Source organism: Pelecanus crispus, chromosome W (genome assembly GCF_030463565.1).
Source record: "Pelecanus crispus isolate bPelCri1 chromosome W, bPelCri1.pri, whole genome shotgun sequence".
Taxonomy (NCBI): Eukaryota; Metazoa; Chordata; class Aves; order Pelecaniformes; family Pelecanidae; genus Pelecanus; species Pelecanus crispus.
In genome coordinates, this window is record NC_134675.1 from 2,451,076 (window position 1) to 2,474,103 (window position 23,028).

The following is a 23,028-nucleotide window of genomic DNA, read 5'->3' on the forward strand; positions in this document are numbered from 1 at the left end:
TAAACCAATTCAGGGTTTAATGTTTCCTGGCTTGGTGGCTGGATCACTGTCCTGGTTTCGGCTGGGATAGAGTTAATTTTCTTCCTAGCAGCAGGCATAGTGCTGTGTTTTGGATTTAGTAGGAGAAGAATGTTGATAACATGCTGATGTTTTTAGTTGTTGCTGAGTACTGCTTATGCTAGTCAAGGACTTTTTCAGCTTCCCATGCTCTGCCAGGCGCACAAGAAACTGGGAGGGGGCACAGCCAGAATAGTTGATCCAAACTGACCAAAGGGCTATTCCATACCATATGATGTCATGCTCAGTATATAAACTGGGGGGGGGTGGCCGGGGAGCAGCGATCGCTGCTCGGGAACTGTCTGGGTATCGGTCGGCGGGTGGTGAGCAATTGCATTGTGCATCACTTGCTTCGTGTATCATTATTGTTATTATCATTATTATACTGTTACTATTAGCATTACTATTTTACTTTATTTCAATTATTAAACTGTTCTTATCTCAACCCAGGAGTGTTTCTCACTCTTACTCCTCTGATTCTCTCCCCCATCCCATCGGGGTAGGGGGAGTGAGCGAGCGGCTGCGTGGTACTGAGTTGCTAGCTGGGGCTAAACCACGACAATCACTTATAATGAAAGTAAAAACTAGGAATCATTAAGGTTGGAAAGGACCTCTAAGACCATCAGTCCAACCATCAACCCAACACCACCATGCCCACTAAACCATGTCCCCAAGTGCCACGTCTGCCCGTTTTTTGAACACTTCCAGGGATGGTGACTCCACCACCTCTCTGGGCAGCCTGTTCCAATGTTTGACTACCCTTTCTGTGAAGAAATGTCTCCTAATATCCAACCTAAACCTCCCCTGGCGCAGCTTGAGCCCATTTCCTCTTGTCCTATCGCTAGCTACTTGGGAGAAGAGACCAACACCCACCTCACTACAACCTCCTTTCAGGTAGTTGTAGAGAGCGATCAGGTCTCCCCTCAGCCTCCTCTTCTCCACACTAAACAACCCCAGTTCCCTCAGCCGCTCCCCATCCGCCCTGTGCTCCAGACCCTTCACCAGCCTTGTTGCCCTTCTCTGGACACGCTCCAGCACCTCAATGTCCTTCTTGTATTGAGGGGCCCAAAACTGGACACAGTATTCCAGGTGTGGCCTCACCAGCGCTGAGTACAGGGGGACAATCACCTCCCTGCTCCTGCTGGCCACGCTATTCCTGATACAGGCCAGGATGCTGTTGGCCTTCTTGGCCACCTGGGCACACTGCTGGCTCATGTTCAGCCGGCTGTCTACCAACACCCCCAGGTCCTTTTCGGCCAGGCAGCTTTCCAGCCACTCTTCCCCAAGCCTATAGCATTGCATGGGGCTATTGTGGTATTTATTTTAAATGGTGAGAAGTTTTCTATAATCTTTGTAATTTTTTGTTGCCCTCTAGGATTTGTATCATAGTAGAATAGTAGGGTTTCACGATGAAACAAATGTGTAAATTTACTTAATAAGCAGATACTAATAGCCCAAGCAACTAAAAGGAAACTAACATTACAGTGTGTCGTAGAGCTGCTGCTAATAATAGAGACCCTTCTTGCAATGGGTGGCTTGAGAAGAAAGGTTTGTTTTTTCACTACCTTGACCGAGGGATAATTACAGCTTTGGGACTGCTAGAGGGTTTCTGATAGTGCCAGGTGAATGTAGGAGAAGGCTTGAGTATGGCAGCCCTGTTTTGAGGCACTAGTGACAAGCAAGAGGAGCTGAGGAAGAAGGTGGCTTTATAGACCTAGATGGTTAAATTTGCTGGTGGGTTGGATTAACGCATGAAATCCGTAGGAATTTAGGACTCATACTTAAGAGCATCTGGGATGACTTCTGTCCCTTTAACTGCAGGCTGGGTTATGTGCGTTTAGCCCAGGAAATTCATAAAACATTAGTTTTATGAGGTCTGCCCAGGCAAATGCCCCAAACAGTTTGAAAACAAACATATAAATTAAAAACATGTTGTAGCAAATTTGTACAAACAAATGAATTTTCAGCTTCATAAGAACTAAAGGAAGGAATGGACAGACTTTGATGTTGTGTTTTCTTATATGAATTAACATATAAATTATTTTATTTCAAGTATTTTATTTAAAGCACTTAATACTTAGTTAATTTCCTTTAAAACAAACAAAAAACTAATGAAAACTTTGTGGATTTGAACTTTTATGCCTAAACTGTCTAGGGAAAAATAAAATGGAAGACAAAATTACTGGAAATGCAGATCACTGTTTTGTTCCACATAGATTCTTGTCTCTGTCTGGAGCTGCACTGATATAATGGGGCTGTGCAGGTCCAAAGTACAGGTAGGGAAAAAAAAAAAAAAAGCCTAAAAGATCAAAATATGACTTCTCCTCTTTTGTCTCCTTTCCTATCACTCCTTCTCCCCTCATACCTGAAAGTGGGAAATGTGTGAAGTAGCTTATTTGATTACTGTGTTATAGATTCTTGTACTAAGTTGCTCTTTGTGCTTTGTGCTCATACTCGTTACCTTCGAAAGATTTTTGAAAAGAAAAAATTGATAGGAGTGGTGCACATTTTGAGTTAAGGTTATCGGAGATGTGCTCATAATTGACTGGCTAAATTCGAGATGTGGGTGAGGTTTAAGACTTTTTTTTTTTTCCCTTTTGGTATGTCTGAGTGATGATTTTGTGGGGTAGAGAAGATAATTCAAAAGGATAAGCTAAAAAATGGGTTTTTTAAATGTCTGTCACTTTTAACAGGAATGTTTGAACACATTCACTAAAATTTGCACTTTTTTTTTTTTACAGCTTCTGGAAAAACATAAGAACACGGAAAGCATGGTAGAGCTGCTTGAACTGTATCAAATGGAAGATGAAGCCTACAGTAGTCTTGCAGAAGCTACCATGGAGCTCTACCAGTACTTACTACAGCCATTCCGAGATATGAGGGAACTTGCAATGCTTAGAAGACAGCAGATAAAGGTATGGTAAAGGTAACTGAACTTCTTATTAATGGGGAAATCATGCTTTTCAGTTACTATTTACTACTTTTATTATGCAGTATATGCAGTGATGGTTTCTGCACTAAATGTTGACCCTGTTTTTCTGGTTCCTTCACTAAGAGGAGTGCTTTTGAGGAGTGAGAATGTCTCTGACGTAGCTAACCATCAACTTTTTAACTTGCTGTGTTTGACTATTTAAATTCATTGTTGAATTTAAGAGGTAAAACTTACAATTTTGTGATTACTGGGAATACTGACTAATACACACATGTTGTACAGTATCTGTGTGTTTGTTAATTCTTTTAAAAGATTCTACAGGAAGTTACTTTTCATTCTAGTTTTCTGAGATAAGCTGATAAACCATGAGAAGTCAGTAGTTTTTCATCTCATGTGAAACACTTAAACATGGAAGCGTATTAAAAGTATGTAATTTGTTGTAACACTTTAACTGTATATTTTCCTAAGAGCTAAAAATGTATAGCTGGCTGAAGAATACTACATTTTGGTAAAACTGTTTTATAACGCATATGTTTGTTTAATTTAAAAATAATTCTAATTTTAAATACTTATCAAAAAAACCCAAATGTCATCTTTATTGCATCTCAGAAGTACTTTTGATAAAATCAGCAGTTACTACGCAGATTAAGACCGTAGCCTTCTGATTCTTTTAAAATATGTATTGTAACATAGAAGCTAAAATGGGTTTGTTTCATTTAATCTGTATTGCAAATGTCAGTTCATCTGTTTGGTACCTTATTCAGTTAGCCAACATTGTTTTTACTGGTTTCAATTTAAAAATATAGTGTTTTTCTCTGTGTTTGAGTATAGAATGAGGGAGGCAGGCAAGAAGATTTACTATTCCAAAACAGGTTTTATTTTGAGCTATTGCTGTGTCTATAAAGTAATTTTTCAGAAAGTTCAGCAATCTGAAACTAACTCTGTGAGATAATGTAATGATATTTGAACTAAAAGTGCTTTTTTTACCCCCGAATGATAAGTGTTGCTGCATAGAGAACTGGGATGAATATTTTTTTCAGATGTATTATACTGTTGAAGATTATGCACAATACATTTAATAGAAAGCCTTATTCAGCATGATGAAATAGTTCCCGTTTTATCTGAATTTGTAGCTGTAGCACGGGAAAAAAGGATTTTTTCTTTTGTTCTTTTGTCAAACAAGAGAAGATAAATATCGTATTGAGTATGGAACATGAATTAAGAGTCTCTTTTTGGTTTGTTTTTTTTTTTTTAACTCATTGATCTCTTGGATTTCAGTTTTAAAATACCTCATTTTTTATTTTTCCTGAAAGAATAACCTTGGTAAACTTCAGAGGCATGTTCTGTGGTTAATTACTTCAGTCGTACATAGTTGCATCTAATGTACATTATCTTCCTAACTTGGCAATTTTTGAGTTATAAAACTTGGTCTTCTGTATTATGTGGTAGAGAAAGATGCCATCTTTTTTTTTTTTTCTTTCTTTCTTCATTATTTGAGAGAAAGCAGTACTTTTATCTATGATGACAAAATATATATTACACTGGGTAGCTAGGGTAGAGGAATTGGTTTATAAATAGAACTTGTGCATGCAGTGGTTTGTTAACTTGCTGCATATGTTTTTCTGGAAAGCTTAATAATGGAACAAAGATCCTTAGGTTTCTATATTCCCTTATGACAGGGATTAGCTCCATTTTCATGCATAACAGGAGTATTTCTGATGCTTACTACCTCAGTGAAATGGGAGTTGTGAACATATAATACTGTTTAAATATAAAGACTGACAAGGAGAAAGATAAAGTTTGGATATAGGGCAGGGTAAGGATGGAAGAAACTTCAGAATGAGTTACTAAAAAAAAAAAAGTTACAAGGATAATTAAGCTTGAATGCAAATATCAGTATTTAGTCAAGATTGCCTATGCCTTCTGTAATTACTTTAACATTTTTAGAGTTTTCCTGTATTAGGTATCTGTCTGATTTGTGGGGAAGCTGTTTTAGTTTGTTTTTTAAGAATTTGGTTTTTTTAATAAGTATTTTATTTTAATCAGTTTAATTTTGTTTGTTTTCAGAATGAGATAAGGAGGAAATTAATTGCTTTGCCTATAATCTTTGAGAACAGTGTTTAGTGTCCTCTTCTTTCAGAGCAAGACATAAAAAATGAAAGATATATCATCTGGGTGTTAAATTTCTGCTGTTGCTGTGAAACTTTAGGCAAGAGACAAGCCTACAGGAGGGAGAAACAAACACCAAATTCTGTGTGCTCAGCGGAGGCTTATTAGAGTAGGACAGCTGAATTCTCTGCAGATTCCTTCTTGGGGGGGGGGGGAACAAACCCCTCAAAACCACACCAGAAGTTCATAACAAAGTTAAAGTATTTAGAAGCTTGAAAATGCAGATTAGTGTTGTCCATGATAGAAGTCTTTTTTTCTTTTTATCTTTTAACTTGATTGTATGCTAGATTTTTAGGTGTTTTTTGCCTCATTTAGTGTGAAGGATGGATCATTTAGTATGGGTGAGGAATCAAAGCTGTACTGTGAAGCACTTAAATATTGCTGAATTTGGAAAACATAATGAAAAAAGTAGAAGATTATGGAAGGAGAAAAGGATGGCTTATTATGAAGTGTAACACAACTCTGGAAAACTGACTTCTGACAAAATTTCTATTTAATTATGTACTAGTCATCTGACCCTAGAACAATGCGTTCAGCAGTGATGTTAATCATTTTTTGGGGCTCACAGCTTCAGAAACCTAGTTTTTGTTTGTAGAAATGCTTAATATTTGTAAGTGCTGCTCAAATCCATGGGAACCTCCTTCTAAACATGGCAAAATGCTTACCAGATATCATGCATTCTTGAAAAAAGTGGACATTGCAAACACAGCAGTGTTTGGGACCTACTTTTTTGGTTTTTAAATAATATGGGAATAATCCTGCTCACCCCAAGGCCTTTAGGGGGGGGCACAAATAAAAGCCAATTTGTAATGAACTGTATTATCAAATTGAGAACTGCTCACCAAAGAAGCAATTCTGTACTCAGTTCAAGATTAAAATGTAAGATACGCCTACTAGACATATTCTGTATGTCTAGTATGACCATATTTTGCATGGTAAGTGTGAAAAGTTGTATTGATAAGCCAGCCAAACACTCAGAAATATAATTATGTTCATGGAATGCTGGAAAAGGTATAAAGGAATTGAAGACAGTATTGCAATTTCTATATACATAAAAGCTGTGCTGAATTTGTATAGGCATTTTTAAATGTCACTATTTCTGGACTGTTGCTGCTTTAGATGTAATAATATGTAAAGACATTCAGCCAGTGAGTTTAGCATGTTAATTTCACTGTTTGGATTACTGGTTGATTTCTTCTGATTTCAGACTCTTGGATGTAACATAGGCATCAGGCAAGTGAAGCTTGATATTCAAATGCTGTATTATATGTTTTGGGCTATCTGTATATTTCCTCCAAAATCCTGAAGATGAGTATAAACTTAAAATCAGAGTGCACACAATATTTATAGATTATTTTATCTAAAAATTTGAATTCTAAATGGATTTTAAGATGCTCTTTTTGCTAGAAATCAGACTTCTAATGAACTAAAAAAAGATGTAATATTTTTGATCTTACAAGTGTTTCACATTTATACCCATAAATTTTTTATTTATCAAAATGATCATTTCCCTGTGAAAATTTAGCAAATTTTTTGTATGTTAAGAATATACATTGCCATAGCAGAAAAGTGGGAAGTAGTAGGCATCAGTAGCTGGAAACCTGAAGGTAAAATACTTCACCCGAAATTTGGAAGAAGCAGAGCTAGCTACCTGTGCTCTGGTGCCTTTGATTTCAGATAGTTAAATCTTGTTTTTTTCAGATTCTCCATATATAGTGCAGTCGTCTTCTGAAAGTATGGAGGGGAGGGACCAGTTCTAGTGGTTCATATTTGGCTATAGAACTTAGTGACAGATTAATAGGATCAAGCCTTAAGCCCTTTAAGACCAAGACATAAAGTGGTCTTTGATACAGGTTACCAAATCTGGTTATTTAAAAATGAATAAATAAATAAATAAATAAAAATCTTTCAGATTGCTTGACCAACCTGATCTTCTTCTATGACCTGGTGACCCACCTGGTAGATGAAGGAAAGGCTGTGGATGTCATCTACCTGGACTTTAGCAAAGCCTTTGACACCGTCTCCCATAGCATTCTCCTAAAGAAGCTGGCAGCTCATGGCTTGGATGGGCGTAGTCTTCGCTGGGTAAAAAACTGGTTGGGTGGCTGAGCCCAGAGAGTTGTGGTAAATGGAGTTAGGTCCGGTTGGCGGCCGGTCACGAGCAGTGTTCCCCAGGGCTCTGTTTTGGGGCAAGCCTTGTTTAATATCTTTATCAACAATCTGGATGAGGGGATCGAGTGCGCCCTCAGTAAGTTTGCAGATGACACCAAACTGGGTGGGAGTGTGGATCTGCTGGAGGGTAGGATGGCCCTGCAGAGGGACCTGGACAGGCTGGACCGATGGGCCGAGGCCAACTGTATGAGGTTTAACAAGGCCAAGTGCCGGGTCCTGCACTTGGGTCACAACAACCCCATGCAACGCTCCAGGCTTGGGGAAGAGTGGCTGCAAAGCTGCATGGCCGAAAAGGACCTGGGGGTGCTGGACTACAGCTGGCTGACCATGAGCCAGCAGTGTGCCCAGGTGGCCAAGAAGGCCAACAGCATCCTGGCTTGCATCAGGAATAGTGTGGCCAGCAGGAGCAGGGAGGTGATTGTCCCCCTGTACTCGGCGCTGGTGAGGCCGCCCCTGGAATACTGTGTCCAGTTTTGGGCCCCTCAGTACAAGAAAGACATTGAGGTGCTGGAGCGTGTCCAGAGAAGGGCAACAAGGCTGGTGAAGGGTCTGGAGCACAGGCCTTCTGAGGAGCGGCTGAGGGAACTGGGGTTGTTTAGCCTGGAGAAGAGGAGGCTGAGGGGAGACCTGATCGCTCTCTACAACTTCCTGAAAGGAGGTTGTAGTGAGGTGGGTGTTGGTCTCTTCTCCCATGTAGTTAGTGATAGGACGAGAGGAAATGGGCTCAAGCTGCGCCAGGGGAGGTTTAGGTTGGATATTAGGAGAAATTTCTTCACGGAAAGGGTAGTCAAGCATTGGAACAGGCTGCCCAGAGAGGTGGTGGAGTCACCATCCCTGGAAGCGTTCAAAAAACGGGTAGATGTGGCACTCCAGGACATGGTTTAGTCTAGTCTACCCTTGATTGGCTTAGTGTGGACTTGGTAGTGTAGGTTAATGGTTGGACTTGATGATCTTAAAGGTCTTTTCCAACCTAAACGATTCTATGATTGTATGATTCTACTCTCACACTGACTGGTGGGTCTGGGCCAGCGTGACAGGTCTGGGGCCAGAGCCAAAACTAGGAGTGCAACTCAGGCATTTCTTTTGCATATTTTGTCTATCTAAATTACATTCTCAGATACACAAGTCACAGACCAAGGTGATTGCAATACATGCACTACCTCCCTTGCATTGGCACCAAAAAAGAAAAAAAGTGTTTTAAAGAAGTCAAACTGTAACTTGGGTGTTCTTGTTGTTTATCCCCACCACAATGACAGCCTTTAGTTCTGTGCTAATTTGAGTCAGTAAGAGATTGCCTGTGCTGGCAAAGGAGAACAGATTGTGATAGTTATTCTTGACACACTGCTTGCAATATATAGCTTCCAAGGACACTTCTATCCAATATCTTTTAACTTTCTTCAGTTGTGAATTACGGTCTAGGAATTTCATTACATGTTCATATATAAGGTTCATATATATGGCAGAGTGACTTACTCCACATGCCCCAGTAATGGGACTATGAGAGTAATTAGTGTAATGTGTTAATGTATGGCCCTTGGAGGACTCACCTGACAAAAAGAAAAAAAAAGGGGAAAAAAGGGGAAAAAAGGGGAAAAAAGGAAAAAAAGGGAAATGGAATGACAGGACAAGTAATAATGGATTTAAACTAAAGAAGAATAGATTTAGACTGGATATAAGGAAGAGATTTTTTACAATGAGGGTGGTGAGGCACTGGCACAGGTTGCCCAGAGAGGTGGTAGAGGCCCCATCCCTGGCAACATTCCAGGTCAGGTTGGACGGGGCTCTGAGCACCCTGATCTGGTTAAAGCTGTCCCTGCTCATGGCAGGGGGGGTGGGCTGGATGGCCTCTAAAGGTCCCTTCCCACCCAAAGCATTCTATGATTCTATGATTCTATGAATAACTTCATGGGCAAAAACCCAAAGCCTTTTATGTATGTACAGTTGTATTCACTGGCCTTCACAGAGAGAAAGAAACTACCTTCTTATTTTGAATTTTTATGGTCTTATAATTCTGGACCAGTACTTCATAGTCATGGTGAGTAGGCACTGTGTTTGATCAAACCCCAGGTGAAATCAATGGGAGGCTTTCTTTTGTTCATGTTTCCTCCCCCCTGCCTTTTGTTTTTTATGTGCTTGGTATTAGACTATAGGTAAAATGTAAGATAAATTGTTTTATAACCTACATGTAGATGCTAGCAAAACTTTGACACAAGCATTCTTGAAGGTCTGAGTTGGACTGGATTTGCTTCACTGAGCGCTGATAATATCTTGATACAGGTGAGAGACTACAATCATCATTACTGCTCAATTCATCTTCAGGAAATGAGAACATTAAAATGTAGTGTTACAGTAAATATATTTAAAAGCACTCAGTTTCATTGCATACATTTTTATTATCTTCACTGACACGTTAATTCACTTGAATGTGAGGGGGTTTTAAGGACTTTAAATATACTAATGTTGAAGTCTAGCACTGGAAATAAGAGAATAGAGCAGCATATAGCTTGATAATTCGTCAAATTCATTTTTTTGAAATTGTAGAATGCTTTATTAGTCTATGTTGTGCTTCTCTTTCAAGCTCCTTTAAACAGATATTAGTGTAGTTAATCTAACTCTGGCTCAAATGTATGTGTACTTATTTGTTGGTTTAATATTTGGTAGTAAAGTGCAGTAGTGAACCTTATAGCTAATTTGACTTTGGTTTGTGTAAATTGAAAAAATTTGAAATAAATTATGTTGCACTGAACACTTCAACTTTTGGTTAAAAAAAATGTTTTCACAAAGTATGAAACAGGTTCAAAAGAGAACATAAGTTTAGTGATGAGGATAGCTAGCAAAATACAATTATTTAAAAAATACTTAGAGAAATACTTGGGGGGGGAATCTCTCAGTCAACTGAAGATGTTTTTGGGAAGGGAGTGGACATCAGTGTTTCATTCTCAATTTGTAGTCTTGCTCCCATACATCAAATGAATGAGTTCTGTATTACTAAATCCATGTTTTTATCATAGGCTCTAGAATAACTGATGTCTTAGTGAGCTGGTTTTTGAACAGTGCAGGTTTTTTTTTATTATTTTTAAGTCTCATAATATTTTTGAGTGCATGGTGGTCTTGCAGTGAAAAACAATAAAACAAAGCTACATAAGGTGCATTGGAGGACACTAAAGCAGCGCTGATTTAAAATGTATAGATGATTTGCATGGCAATCAGCTCAACTTCATTCCTAAGTTTCTTTTGGTATATTTCTATGTCCTGGTTTTGGCTGGGATAGAGTTAATTTTCTTCCTAGTAGCAGGCACAGTGCTGTGTTTTGGATTTAGTAGGAGAAGAATGCTGATAACACACTGATGGTTTAGTTGTTGCTGAGTACTGCTTATGCCAGTCAAGGACTTTTCAGCTTCCCATACTCTGCCAGGGGCACAAGAAACTGGGAGGGGGCACAGCCAGGATAGTTGATCCCAACTGCCCAAAGGGCTATTCCATACCATATGACGTCATGCTCAGTATATAAACTTGGGGGGTTGGCCAGGGGGAGCGATCGCTGGTCTCTGTTGGTGCGATATTGCCGCCGGTGCACTGTTGTGGTAGCGACTGGCACCTGTTGTTCTTCAACCCTCAGTAACCCCACAACAGAAGGGTCCTCCGAGAGACCGGGCAAGGTGGACAGCTTTTTAATTTCCTCCGTCTCCAAGGCAGCTATACCAAAAGCCCACCGGTACCCTTTTGGGTCCTTGAAATACCCTCTCCTGAGGCAGTCTATGCCAAGGATGCACGGAGCGTCTGGGCCAGTCACAATGGGGTGCTTCTGCCACTCATTCCCAGTTAGGCTCACTTCAGCCTCCAGTACAGTGAGCTGTTGGGATCCCCCTGTCACTCCAGAAATACAGATGGGTTCTGCCCCTCTATAGCTTGGTGGCATTAGGGTACACTGTGCACCAGTGTCCACTAGAGCCTTCTACTCCTGTGGGTCTGACGTTCCAGGCCATCGATTCCACACAGTCCAGTAAACCCGGTTGTCCCTTTCCTCCACCTGGCTGGAGGCAGGGCCCCTCTAACACTGGTCACAGTATTCGCTGTTCACTTCCTGTAAATGTGAATCAAGAGTCCCTTGATTAAGATCGGAAGCAAGATCAGCCCTTCTGCTCTGTCTGGGGAACTGCCCACTGGAAACTGGAGCTGCAATTTTCCTGGGAGAACCGCCTTTTGTAATACTTTTTCCTTGCAACTCATGCCCCCGTGCCTCTAGGGTCGAGGTGGGTTTTCCATCCCACTTCCTCATGTCCTCTCCGTGGTCACACAGGTAAAACCACAGGGTGCCCCGTGGTGTGTATCCTCTACATCCTCTCTCTTGAGCATAAGGACATTGACTCCTGTCGTGGTTTAGCCCCAGCCAGCAACTAAGCATCACGCAGCCGCTCGCTCACTCCCCCTACCCCGATGGGATGGGGGAGAGAATTGGAGGAGTAAGAGTGAGAAACACTCCTGGGCTAAGGTAAGAACAGTTTAATAATTGAAATAAAGTAAAATAGTAATACTAATAGTAACAGTATAATAATGATATTAATAATAATGATACACGAAGCAAGTGATGCACAATGCAATTGCTCACCACCCGCCGACCGATACCCAGACAGTTCCCGAGCAGCGATCGCTGCTCCCCGGCCAACCCCCCCCCAGTTTATATACTGAGCATGACGTCATATGGTATGGAATAGCCCTTTGGTCTGTTTGGATCAACTATTCTGGCTGTGCCCCCTCCCAGTTTCTTGTGCACCTGGCAGAGCATGGGAAGCTGAAAAAGTCCTTGACTAGCATAAGCAGTACTCAGCAACAACTAAAAACATCAGCATGTTATCAACATTCTTCTCCTACTAAATCCAAAACACAGCACTATGCCTGCTACTAGGAAGAAAATTAACTCTATCCCAGCCGAAACCAGGACAGTATCCACCCCTTATTCTATACCATCTACGTCATGCACAGGCCCTCCCCTTTCCAATGTGTTCCAATTAATCACCACCGCTTTCCCTATCTTGATATACACACAGATATCATTCCCTTCGTCTATGGCCCATCCCTCTAAAATGTCCATTGAGTTCATTTAGCCCATGACTTTGGGTTCCATCTGTCATCACAGTCTTTCAGAGCAGGAGAGGTGGTGTGCAGTGTTGGACTGTTGCATGCTGAAGTCAGTTCTCATTCCAACATGGTTTCATCAAAGTTCATTTTCATTAAGCTGGGCAATTCTTACTGCAATACCATTGATGCGGCATATAGAAATCATAATATTAAGTATTATATACTTAATATTAACCTACTATATTATTATATTAACATGCAGTTAAGAGATAACATATAGTTAAGAGATAACATACAGTATTATAAAGCAATTAATATTATACAATTCAGTTCATTGGCTATTTTCACCCAAAATCAAATTCCCTTGAGGTACACATTGGGCTTCCCCATCCTTTCGCATCACCCACCAAGTGCACCCAGGTCCTTGAGCAAAAGCAATCCCACGAATGGGTTTGCCTTTGCCAGAGGGGGAAGTAACCCAGACTGTCTTCCCCAGCATATTTTTCATGTGCACTACAGGAACTTTATCTCCTTCTACAGTACGTAAAAGTTTTGATTGGGCAGGGCCAGCTCGATTGGCAGATCCCCTGGTGTTGACTAACCAGGTGGCTTTTGCTAAATGCGTATCCCAATGTTTAAACGTCCCACCACCCATTGCTCTCAGGGTAGTCTTTAACAAACCATTGTATCGCTCAATTTTCCCGGAGGCTGGTGCATGGTAAGGGATGTGATACACCCACTCAATGCCGTGCTCTTTGGCCCAGGTGTCTATGAGGTTGTTTTGGAAATGAGTCCCGTTGTCTGACTCAATTCTTTCTGGGGTGCCATGTCGCCACAGGACTTGCTTTTCAAGGCCCAGGATGGTGTTCCGGGCGGTGGCATGGGGCACGGGATATGTTTCCAGCCATCCAGTGGTTGCTTCCACCATGGTGAGCACATAGCGCTTGCCTTGGCGGGTCTGTGGGAGCGTGATGTAATCAATCTGCCAGGCCTCCCCATATTTATATTTCAGCCATCGTTCACTATACCCAAGGGGCTTGAACTGCTTGGCTTGCTTGATTGCAGCGCATGTTTCACATTCATGGATAACCTGTGCAATACTGTCCATAGTTAAGTCCACCCCTCGATCACGAGCCCATTTATACGTTGCATCCCTTCCTTGATGGCCTGAGGCGTCATGGGCCCACCGAGCTATAAATAATTCACCCTTATGTTGCCAGTCCAAATCCACCTGAGCCACTTCAATCTTAGCAGCCTGATCTACTTGCTGGTTGTTTTGATGTTCTTCAGTGGCCCGACTCTTAGGTACATGAGCATCTACATGACGAACTTTTACAACCAGGTTCTCTACCCGGGCAGCAATATCTTGCCACAATGCGGCAGCCCAGATTGGTTTGCCTCTGCGCTGCCAGTTGCTCTGCTTCCATTGCTGCAGCCACCCCCACAGGGCATTTGCCACCATCCATGAGTCAGTATAGAGATAAAGGACTGGCCACTTTTCTCTTTCAGCAATATCTAAAGCCAGCTGGATGGCTTTCACCTCTGCAAACTGACTCGACTCCCCTTCTCCTTCAGCAGTTTCTGCGACTTGTCGTGTAGGACTCCATACAGCAGCTTTCCACCTCCGATGCTTTCCCACAAGACGACAGGACCCATCAGTGAACAGGGCATATTGCTTTTCATTTTCTGGCAATTTATTATACAGTGGGGCCTCTTCAGCACGTGTCACCTCCTCCTCTGGTGATATTCTAAGGTTTTTTCCTTCTGGCCAGTCCATGATCACTTCCAAGATTCCTGGGCGACTGGGGTTTCCTATTCGAGCCCGTTGTGTGATCAATGCAACCCACTTACTCCATGTAGCATCAGTTGCATGATGTGTAGAGGGGACCCTCCCTTTGAACATCCAGCCCAACACCGGCAGTCGGGGTGCCAGCAGGAGCTGTGCTTCAGTACCAACCACTTCCGAAGCAGCTCGAACCCCTTCATATGCTGCCAGTATCTCTTTCTCAGTTGGAGTATAGCGGGCTTCGGATCCTCTGTATCCCCGACTCCAAAACCCTAGGGGTCGACCTCGAGTCTCCCCTGGTGCTTTCTGCCAGAGGCTCCAGGTAGGGCCATTCTCCCCAGCTGCGGTGTAGAGCACATTTTTAATATCCTGCCCTGCCCGGACTGGCCCAAGGGCTACTGCATGAACTATCTCACGTTTAATTTGTTCAAAGGCTTGTTGTTGCTCAGGGCCCCATTTGAATTCGTTCTTCTTCCGGGTCACTTGATAGAGAGGGCTTACGATCTGGCTGTAATTTGGAATATGCATTCTCCAAAACCCCACAACGCCTAAGAAAGCTTGTGTTTCCTTTTTGCTAGTTGGTGGGGACATAGCTGTTATTTTGTTGATCACATCCATTGGGATCTGACGACGTCCATCTTGCCATTTTATTCCTAAAAACTGGATCTCTTGTGCAGGCCCCTTGACCTTACTCTGTTTTATGGCAAAACCAGCCTTCAGAAGGATTTGGACTATTTTCTTTCCCTTCTCAAAAACTTCTTCTGCTGTGTTGCCCCACACAATGATGTCATCAATGTACTGCAGATGTTCTGGAGCTTCACCCTGTTCCAGTGCTGTCTGGATCAGTCCATGGCAAATGGTGGAGCTGTGCTTCCACCCCTGGGGCAGTCGGTTCCAGGTGTACTGAACACCCCTCCAGGTAAAAGCAAACTGGGGCCTGCACTCTGCTGCCAAAGGGATGGAGAAAAATGCATTAGCAATATCAATTGTGGCATACCACTTAGCTGCCTTTGACTCCAGTTCATATTGAAGTTCTAGCATGTCTGGCACGGCAGCACTCAGCGGCGGTGTAACTTCGTTCAGGCCTCGATAGTCCACTGTTAGTCTCCACTCCCCATTAGACTTTCGCACTGGCCATATGGGACTGTTAAAGGGTGAGCGAGTCTTCCTGATCACTCCCTGGCTCTCCAGTCGACGAATCAGGTTATGGATGGGAATCAGGGAGTCTCGGTTGGTGCGATATTGCCGCCTGTGCACAGTTGTGGTAGCGATCGGCACCTGTTGTTCCTCAACCTTCAGCAACCCTACAATCGAAGGGTCCTCTGAGAGACCGGGCAAGGTGGACAACTGTTTAATTTCCTCCGTCTCCAAGGCAGCTATACCAAAAGCCCACCGGTACCCTTTTGGGTCCTTGAAATACCCTCTCCTGAGGTAGTCTATGCCAAGGATGCACGGAGCCTCTGGGCCAGTCACAATGGGGTGCTTTTGCCACTCATTCCCAGTTAGGCTCACTTCAGCCTCCAGTACAGTGAGCTGTTGGGATCCCCCTGTCACTCCAGAAATACAAATGGGTTCTGCCCCTCTATAGCTTGGTGGCATTAGGGTACACTGTGCACCAGCGTCCACTAGAGCCTTATACTCCTGTGGGTCTGACGTTCCAGGCCATCGAATCCACACAGTCCAGTAAACCCGGTTGTCCCTTTCCTCCACCTGGCTGGAGGCAGGGCCCCTCTAACACTGGTCACAGTATTCGCTGTTCACTTCCTGTAAATGTGAATCAAAAGTTCCCTGATGAAGGTCGGAAGTAAAATTAGCCCTCTTACTCTGTCTCGGGAACTGCTCACTGGAAACTGGAGCTGGAATTTTCCTGGGAGAACCGCCTTTTCTAATAGTTTTTCCTTGCAAGTCACGCACCCGTGCCTCTAGGGTTGAGGTGGGTTTTCCATCCCACTTCCTCATGTCCTCTCCATGATCACGCAGGTAAAACCACAGGGTGCCCCGTGGTGTGTATCCTCTATATCCTCTCTCTTGAGCATAGGGATGTTGACTCCTAATGGCTGAGACACTGGTCCGTGCAGGTGGGGAGTAGGACAGATCTTCTCTGAGTTGTTGGAACTCTTGGCACATTTTTTCAGACAGTTTTTCCACAGCCGAGACACAGGCCCGTAGGGAGGAAGAGAGCTTTTCTTCGTAGTCCCGGAGTTGTCTAGCCACTTCATCCACAGTTGGTGCCTCGTCGTCTTTCCAGGCTAGTATTGCCAACGAGTTGGAATACGATGCTGGTGCGCTCCGTACCACCTTCCGCCACATGGATTGTGTGCACCTGACTTCATCTGGGTCTTTGGTTAACTGCTCATCATTCAGGTCACTGTAAATCACCTCCAGCACGCCTAATTCCCTCAGGTACTGGATACCTTTCTCTACGGTGGTCCATTTGCTTGGGCGGTATAAAACATCCTCCTTGAAGGGATACCTTTCCTTCACGCTTGACAGAAGTCGCCTCCAGAGGCTGAGCAGTTTTGCCCCTTTTCCAATTGCTTTGTCAATGCCCCCTTCCCTGGAAAGGGATCCCTGCTGCTTGGCTTCCCTACCCTCTAAATCCAGGCTACTGGCCCCGTTATCCCAGCATCGGAGCAGCCAGGTGATGATGTGCTCGCCTGGATGACGACCGAAATCTTTTCGCATATCTCGCAGCTCACTCAGGGATAGGGATCGGGTGGTCACCATCTCATTTATGGGTTCTTCCTCCTCTGGTTCTCGTGATGGCCCTGGTTCATCTTCATCCCTTACTAAACGAACTGATTTCCTCGTGTATTTCTTCTTCTGTATAGGGGCAACTGATACCGGCGCAGGTTGGTTCTCTGGTTTAGCCGCAGTGCCTGCCACTGGGATTGGAGTGGCTGCAGTACCTGTGGTGGGTGTTGGAGTAGCCGCAGTGCCTGTGGTGGGTGTTGGAGTAGCTGCAGTGCTTGTGGCTGTGGTTGGAGTAGCCACAGTGCTCATGGCTGTGGTTGGAGTAGCCACAGTGCCTGTTGTTTTGTCATCAGATCCAGAGACCCTCTCTTTCCCTTGAGGGTACTGAATAGTGTTGAACAGGGCTCTATAAGCATGGGCCAGTCCCCAGCATGTTGCAATGAGTTGTGTCTCTTTGGAGTTGCCAGGGTGACAACATACTTCTTCCAAATACTTTACTAGTTCTTCAGGATTCTGCACTTGTTCAGGGGTGAAGTTCCAAAACACTGGAGGTGCCCACTGCCCTAGGTACTTGCGCATACGATCCCACACACCCTGCCACTCATAACTATCCAGCCTTGGGGTAGATCTCTGGATGGTATTTTTAAACTGCTTACTGACCTTTATCAAAACGGAAACAACATTCCCAAGAATTATCAATAGAAGTATCTTAACTGCCCAGGGGTGTTCAAGGTACAGGAAAGTTGTTGTAATGAAGGAGGAAACATCATAGCAGAAAGCAGCAAAGGTGCCATTCTGTATTTCCTCCACAACAAGCCTCTCAGAGTAAGAAGTATAATTGCTAACTCTCTCTATGAGGTAGTACCCGAAGTACAGTAGTGACTTCTGTATGAAACCCAAATACCAAAGAATGCTCAAGGTCAGGGTTTTGATAAGGAGCCTCCCAAGCAAAAGATCATGAATCACTGCAGAGCATAGCACACTACACAAACTGACAGCAAGCTTTAACGCGTGCTGCAAAAAAAAGAACATGGTGCAGATCAGATGAACTAATATCGTGACCGGCAACTGTTAACAGACTCCTTAATACACTCTGATTAATCTGTTGTTATCTCAAGCCCCACGTTGGGCGCCAAAAAAGGACTGTCGTGGTTTAGCCCCAGCCAGCAACTAAGCACCACGCAGCCGCTCGCTCACTCCCCCTACCCCGATGGGATGGGGGAGAGAATTGGAGGAGTAAGAGTGAGAAACACTCCTGGGCTGAGATAAGAACAGTTTAATAATTGAAATAAAGTAAAATAGTAATGCTAATAGTAACAGTATAATAATGATAATAATAATAATGATACACAAAGCAAGTGATGCACAATGCAATTGCTCACCACCCGCCGACCGATACCCAGACAGTTCCCGAGCAGCGATCGCTGCTCCCCGGCCAACCCCCCCCCAGTTTATATACTGAGCATGACGTCATATGGTATGGAATAGCCCTTTGGTCAGTTTGGATCAACTATTCTGGCTGTGCCCCCTCCCAGTTTCTTGTGCGCCTGGCAGAGCATGGGAAGCTGAAAAAGTCCTTGACTGGCATAAGCAGTACTGAGCAACAACTAAAACATCAGCATGTTATCAACATTCTTCTCCTACTAAATCCAAACCACAGCACTATGCCTGCTGCTAGGAAGAAAATTAACTCTATCCCAGCCAAAACCAGGACAACTCCTAATGGCTGAGATACTGGTCTGTACAGGTGGGGAGTAGGACATATCCTCTCTGAGTTGTTGGAACTCTTGGCAGATTTTTTGAGACAGTTTTTCCACAGCCGAGACACAGGCCCGTAGGGAGGAAGAGAGACTTTCTTCGTATTCCCGGAGTCAGCCAGCTACTTCATCCACCGTTGGTGCCTCGTCATCTTTCCAGGCCAGTATTGCCAACGAGTTGGCATACGATGCTGGTGCGCTCCGTACCACCTTCCGCCACATGGGTTGTGTGCACCTGACTTCATCTGGGTCTTTGGTTAACTGCTCATCATTCAGGTCACTATAAATCACCTCCAGCACGCCTAATTCCCTCAGGTACTGGATACCCTTCTCTACGGTGGTCCATTTGCTTGGGCGGTACATAGCATCCTCCTTGAAGGGATACCTTTCCTTCACACCTGACAGGAGTCGCCTCCAGAGGCTGAGCAGTTTTGCCCCTTTTCCAATTGCTTTGTCAATGCCCCTTCCCTGGAAAGGGATCCCAGCTGCTTGGCTTCCTTACCCTCTAAATCCAGGCTACTGGCCCCGTTATCCCAGCATCGGAGCAGCCAGGTGATGATGTGCTCGCCTGGATGACGACTGAAATCTTTTTGCATATCTGGCAGCTCACTCAGGGATAGGGATCCGGTGGTTACCATCTCATTTAGGGGTTCTTCCTCCTCTGGTTCTCGTGATGGCCCTGGTTCATCTTCATCCCTTACTAAACGAGCTGATTTTCTTGTGTATTTTTTCTTCTGTATAGGGGCAACTGATACTGGCACGGGTTGGTTCTCTGGTTTAGCCACGGTGCCTGTGACTGGGGTTGGAGTGGCTGCAGTACCTGTGGTGGGTGTTGGAGTAGCCACAGTGCCTGTAGCTGTGGTTGGAGTAGCCACAGTGCTGGTGGCTGTGGTTGGAGTAGCCACAGTGCCTGTTGTTTTGTCATCTGATCCAGAGACCTGCTCTTTCCCTTGAGGGTACTGAATAGTGTTGAACAGGGCTCTATAAGCATGGGCCCGTCCCCAGCATGTTGCAATGAGTTTTGTCTCTCTGGAGTTGCCAGGGTGACAGCATACTTTTTCCAAATACTTTACTAATTCTTCAGGATTCTGCACTTGTTCAGGGGTGAAGTTCCAAAACAGTGGAGGTGCCCACTGCCCTAGGTACTTGCCCATACTACCCCACACACCCTGCCACTCATAACTCTCCAGCCTTGGGGCAGATCTCTGGATGATATTCTTAAATTGCTTACTGACCTTTGTCAAAACCGAAACAGTATTCCCAAGAAATAGCAATAGATGTATCTTAACTGCCCACGGATGTTCAAGATACTGAAAAGTTATTGTAATGAAGGAGGAAACATCATAGAAGAAGGTAGCTAAGGTACTGTTCTATATTTCTTCCACAAAAAACCTCTCAGAGGAAGAGGTATAATTGCTAATCCTCTCCACAATGTGATACCCAAGTACAGCAATGGCTTCAGTACAAGCCCATGGTACCAAATAGTGCTCAAGGTCAGTGTTTTAATAACAAATCTCCCAGGAGAAACATCACTAATCACTGCAGAGCACAGCAAACTAAAAAAACCAACACCAATCTTTAACATGTACAGCAAAAAAAGGAACATGGTGCAGATCAGATGAACTAATATTGTGACCGGCAACTGCTAACGGATGCCTTAACACACTCTGGTTAATCTGTTATTATCTCAAACCCTTCGTGCCCCACGTTGGGCGCCAAAAAGGACTGCCGTGGTTTAGCCCCAGCCAGCAACTAAGCACCACGCAGCCGCTCGCTCACTCCCCCTACCCCAATGGGATGGGGGAGAGAATCGGAGGAGTAAGAGGGAGAAACACTCCTGGGCTGAAATAAGAACAGTTTAATAATTGAAATAAAGTAAAATAGTAATGATAATAATAACAATATAATAATGATAATAATAATAACAATATACAAAGCAAGTGATGCACAATGCAATTGTTCACCACCCGCCAACCGATACCCAGACAGCTCCCGAGCAGCGATCGCTGCTCCCTGGCCAACCCCCCCAGTTTATATACTGCCCATGACGTCATATGGTATGGAATAGCCCTTTGGTCAGTTTGGATCAACTATTCTGGCTGTGCCCCCTCCCAGTTTCTTGTGCCCCTGGCAGAGCATGGGAAGCTGAAAAGTCCTTGACTGGCATAAGCAGTACTTAGCAACAACTAAAACATCAGCATGTTATCAACATTCTTCTCATACTGAATAGAAAACACAGCACTATGCCAGCTTCTAGGAAGAAAATTAACTCTATCCCAGCCGAAACCAGGACAGAGAGGAAGGTGGGGTTTTTTTTTTATTAATTTTTACAAGAAACTCCAAATCTTTTACTGGCTTCACATAATTGTCTCTTCAAAATAAAATTGTTTTGGTCTTAGCAATGCAAAGATATTTGAGCTCCCACTTCACTAGGAAAATATGTTTTAAAAAGTTATCTATAACAAAGGAAAACTACTAAAGGATTGATGACTACTTCCCACTACCCCAGCACATCCCTCTGTTTCCAGCTTTGTTCTGACTAAAGAGCATTCATTTACTTCAGAATGGAATCATAGAATACCTCACGTTGGAAGGGACCCATAAGGATCATTGAGTCCATGTCCCTGCTCCACGCAGGGCAAGCTAAAACTAAACCATGTGGCTAAGAGTGTTGTCCACACGCTCCTTGAACTCTGACAGGCTTGGTGCCGTGGCCACTTCCCTGGGGAGCCTGTTCCAGTGACCAACCACCCTCTCAGTGAAGAACCTTTTCCTAAGGTCCGATCTGAACTTCCCCTGCTGCAGCTTCATTCCATTTCCTCATGTCCTATCGCTGGTCACCAGAGAGAGGAGATCAGCACCTCCCCCTCCGCTGCCCCCCTAGACGAAGCTGTAGACTGCCATGAGGTCACCCCTCAGCCTTCTCTTCTCTAAGCTGAACAAACCAAGTGGCCTCAGCTGCTCCTCATAAGTCTTGCCCTCAAGACCTTTCACCACCTTGGTCGCCCTCCTCTGCACACACTCTAATAGTTTGATGTCCTTCTTATATTGAGGCACCCAAAACTGCACACAGTGCTCGAGGTGGGGCCACACCAGTGCAGTGTAGAGGGGGACAGTCACCTCCCTTGACCGGCTAGCTATGCTGTGCTTGATGCACCCCAGGACACAGTTGGCCCTTTTGGCTGCCAGGGCACACTGTTGACTCCAGTGCAGTGTAAGGGGGAGAATTGCCTCCTAGGTGAATATTTCAGGCTGGAAGAAAGCCTGGATGAAGCATGCTTGTTTTCTGAAGATAAGAAGATATTTAACAAAAAGATACCGGCAGATCAAATTTACATTTGAGTTTGTTGTGCTTCCAGTAAGAATAGTAATGAAACCGTGGATGTACTTTTTCAACAGAAAGGAGCGCTTCAAAGAGTGTTTTCTGTTGAATAGAAGCCGTGGTGATTTACTGGTAGTTTTCTTTCCTTTATGTTTTCCTTTCTTTCTTAACCACCCTAAAACTGGTTACTGTTGCCAAAATAGCAACGATTAATTGTGGTGTTGATTATGGACTGATTTATTTTCAGATCTCGGTAGAGAATGACTACCTAGGCCCCAGAAGAATTGAGAGTCTGCAAAAAGAAGATGCTGATTGGCAGAGAAAAGCCCACATGGCTGTGCTTTCTATTCAAGATCTTACAGTTAAATACTTTGAAATAACAGCTAAAGCACAGAAAGGTAGCTATTTTCTACTATCCTATACTTCAAATAACAGATCTTTAAAGGTGTATTTAATGTTTACCATGTTCTGTATCGTACTGATTGATTTATATCTTTCATCAGTCCTCCATGAGGAAAATGCAGTCATCATTCCCATTTGTTTTTTCTTCTGTGTGTATTTGAATTTTTCACAAATAAGGCTTTTCAGAACATCATCAGAAGCAGGCAGAATAGAAATTTTTAGATATAATTTCACAACCGCCTTCTCAATGTGATTGTGTTAGCTGAGCTGTACATTTGCAAAGGATTTAGGTAGCATAGAGTCCCTGATGGATTCTCTCTTCTACACTGGATATGGCAGACCACCGTAGTAAGTGTTTATTACTTTTCAATTAATTTCCTTTTCCTGTCTCCCCTGCCTTTTGATATTTTTTTTTCATAGCTCTAAATATTAATCAACAACTCAACTACTCAGTGAAAGCTGTTCTGTTGTTCAGAAATCTTCATGGATATAACCTTGGCACTTCTATACTTGAAGAATGCGGCAGTTTTAGTAAAGAGTTGGTTCAGTTAAACCAGGTCATATGACCTGCATAGTCATCTGCGTTCTCATCCTCGTACCATTTTAATGTAAATAATCAGTTTATTAGGGCAAACAAACCTGAGGATGTGGTTTCATG

At 43.5% G+C, this 23,028-nt stretch overlaps 1 protein-coding gene across 2 annotated transcripts in view; it reads left to right on the forward strand.

The window, feature by feature from the left end:
• The window catches only part of LOC142596511 (junction-mediating and -regulatory protein-like), a 91,700-nt gene that overhangs the window by 30,182 nt on the left and 38,490 nt on the right, over positions 1–23,028 (forward strand). For both annotated transcript variants that reach the window (XM_075725652.1, XM_075725653.1), the window contains 2 exons: positions 2,799–2,972; positions 22,216–22,366. In XM_075725652.1, the coding sequence (XP_075581767.1) occupies positions 2,799–2,972; positions 22,216–22,366 (325 nt within the window). The remainder of the gene's footprint in view (positions 1–2,798; positions 2,973–22,215; positions 22,367–23,028) is intronic.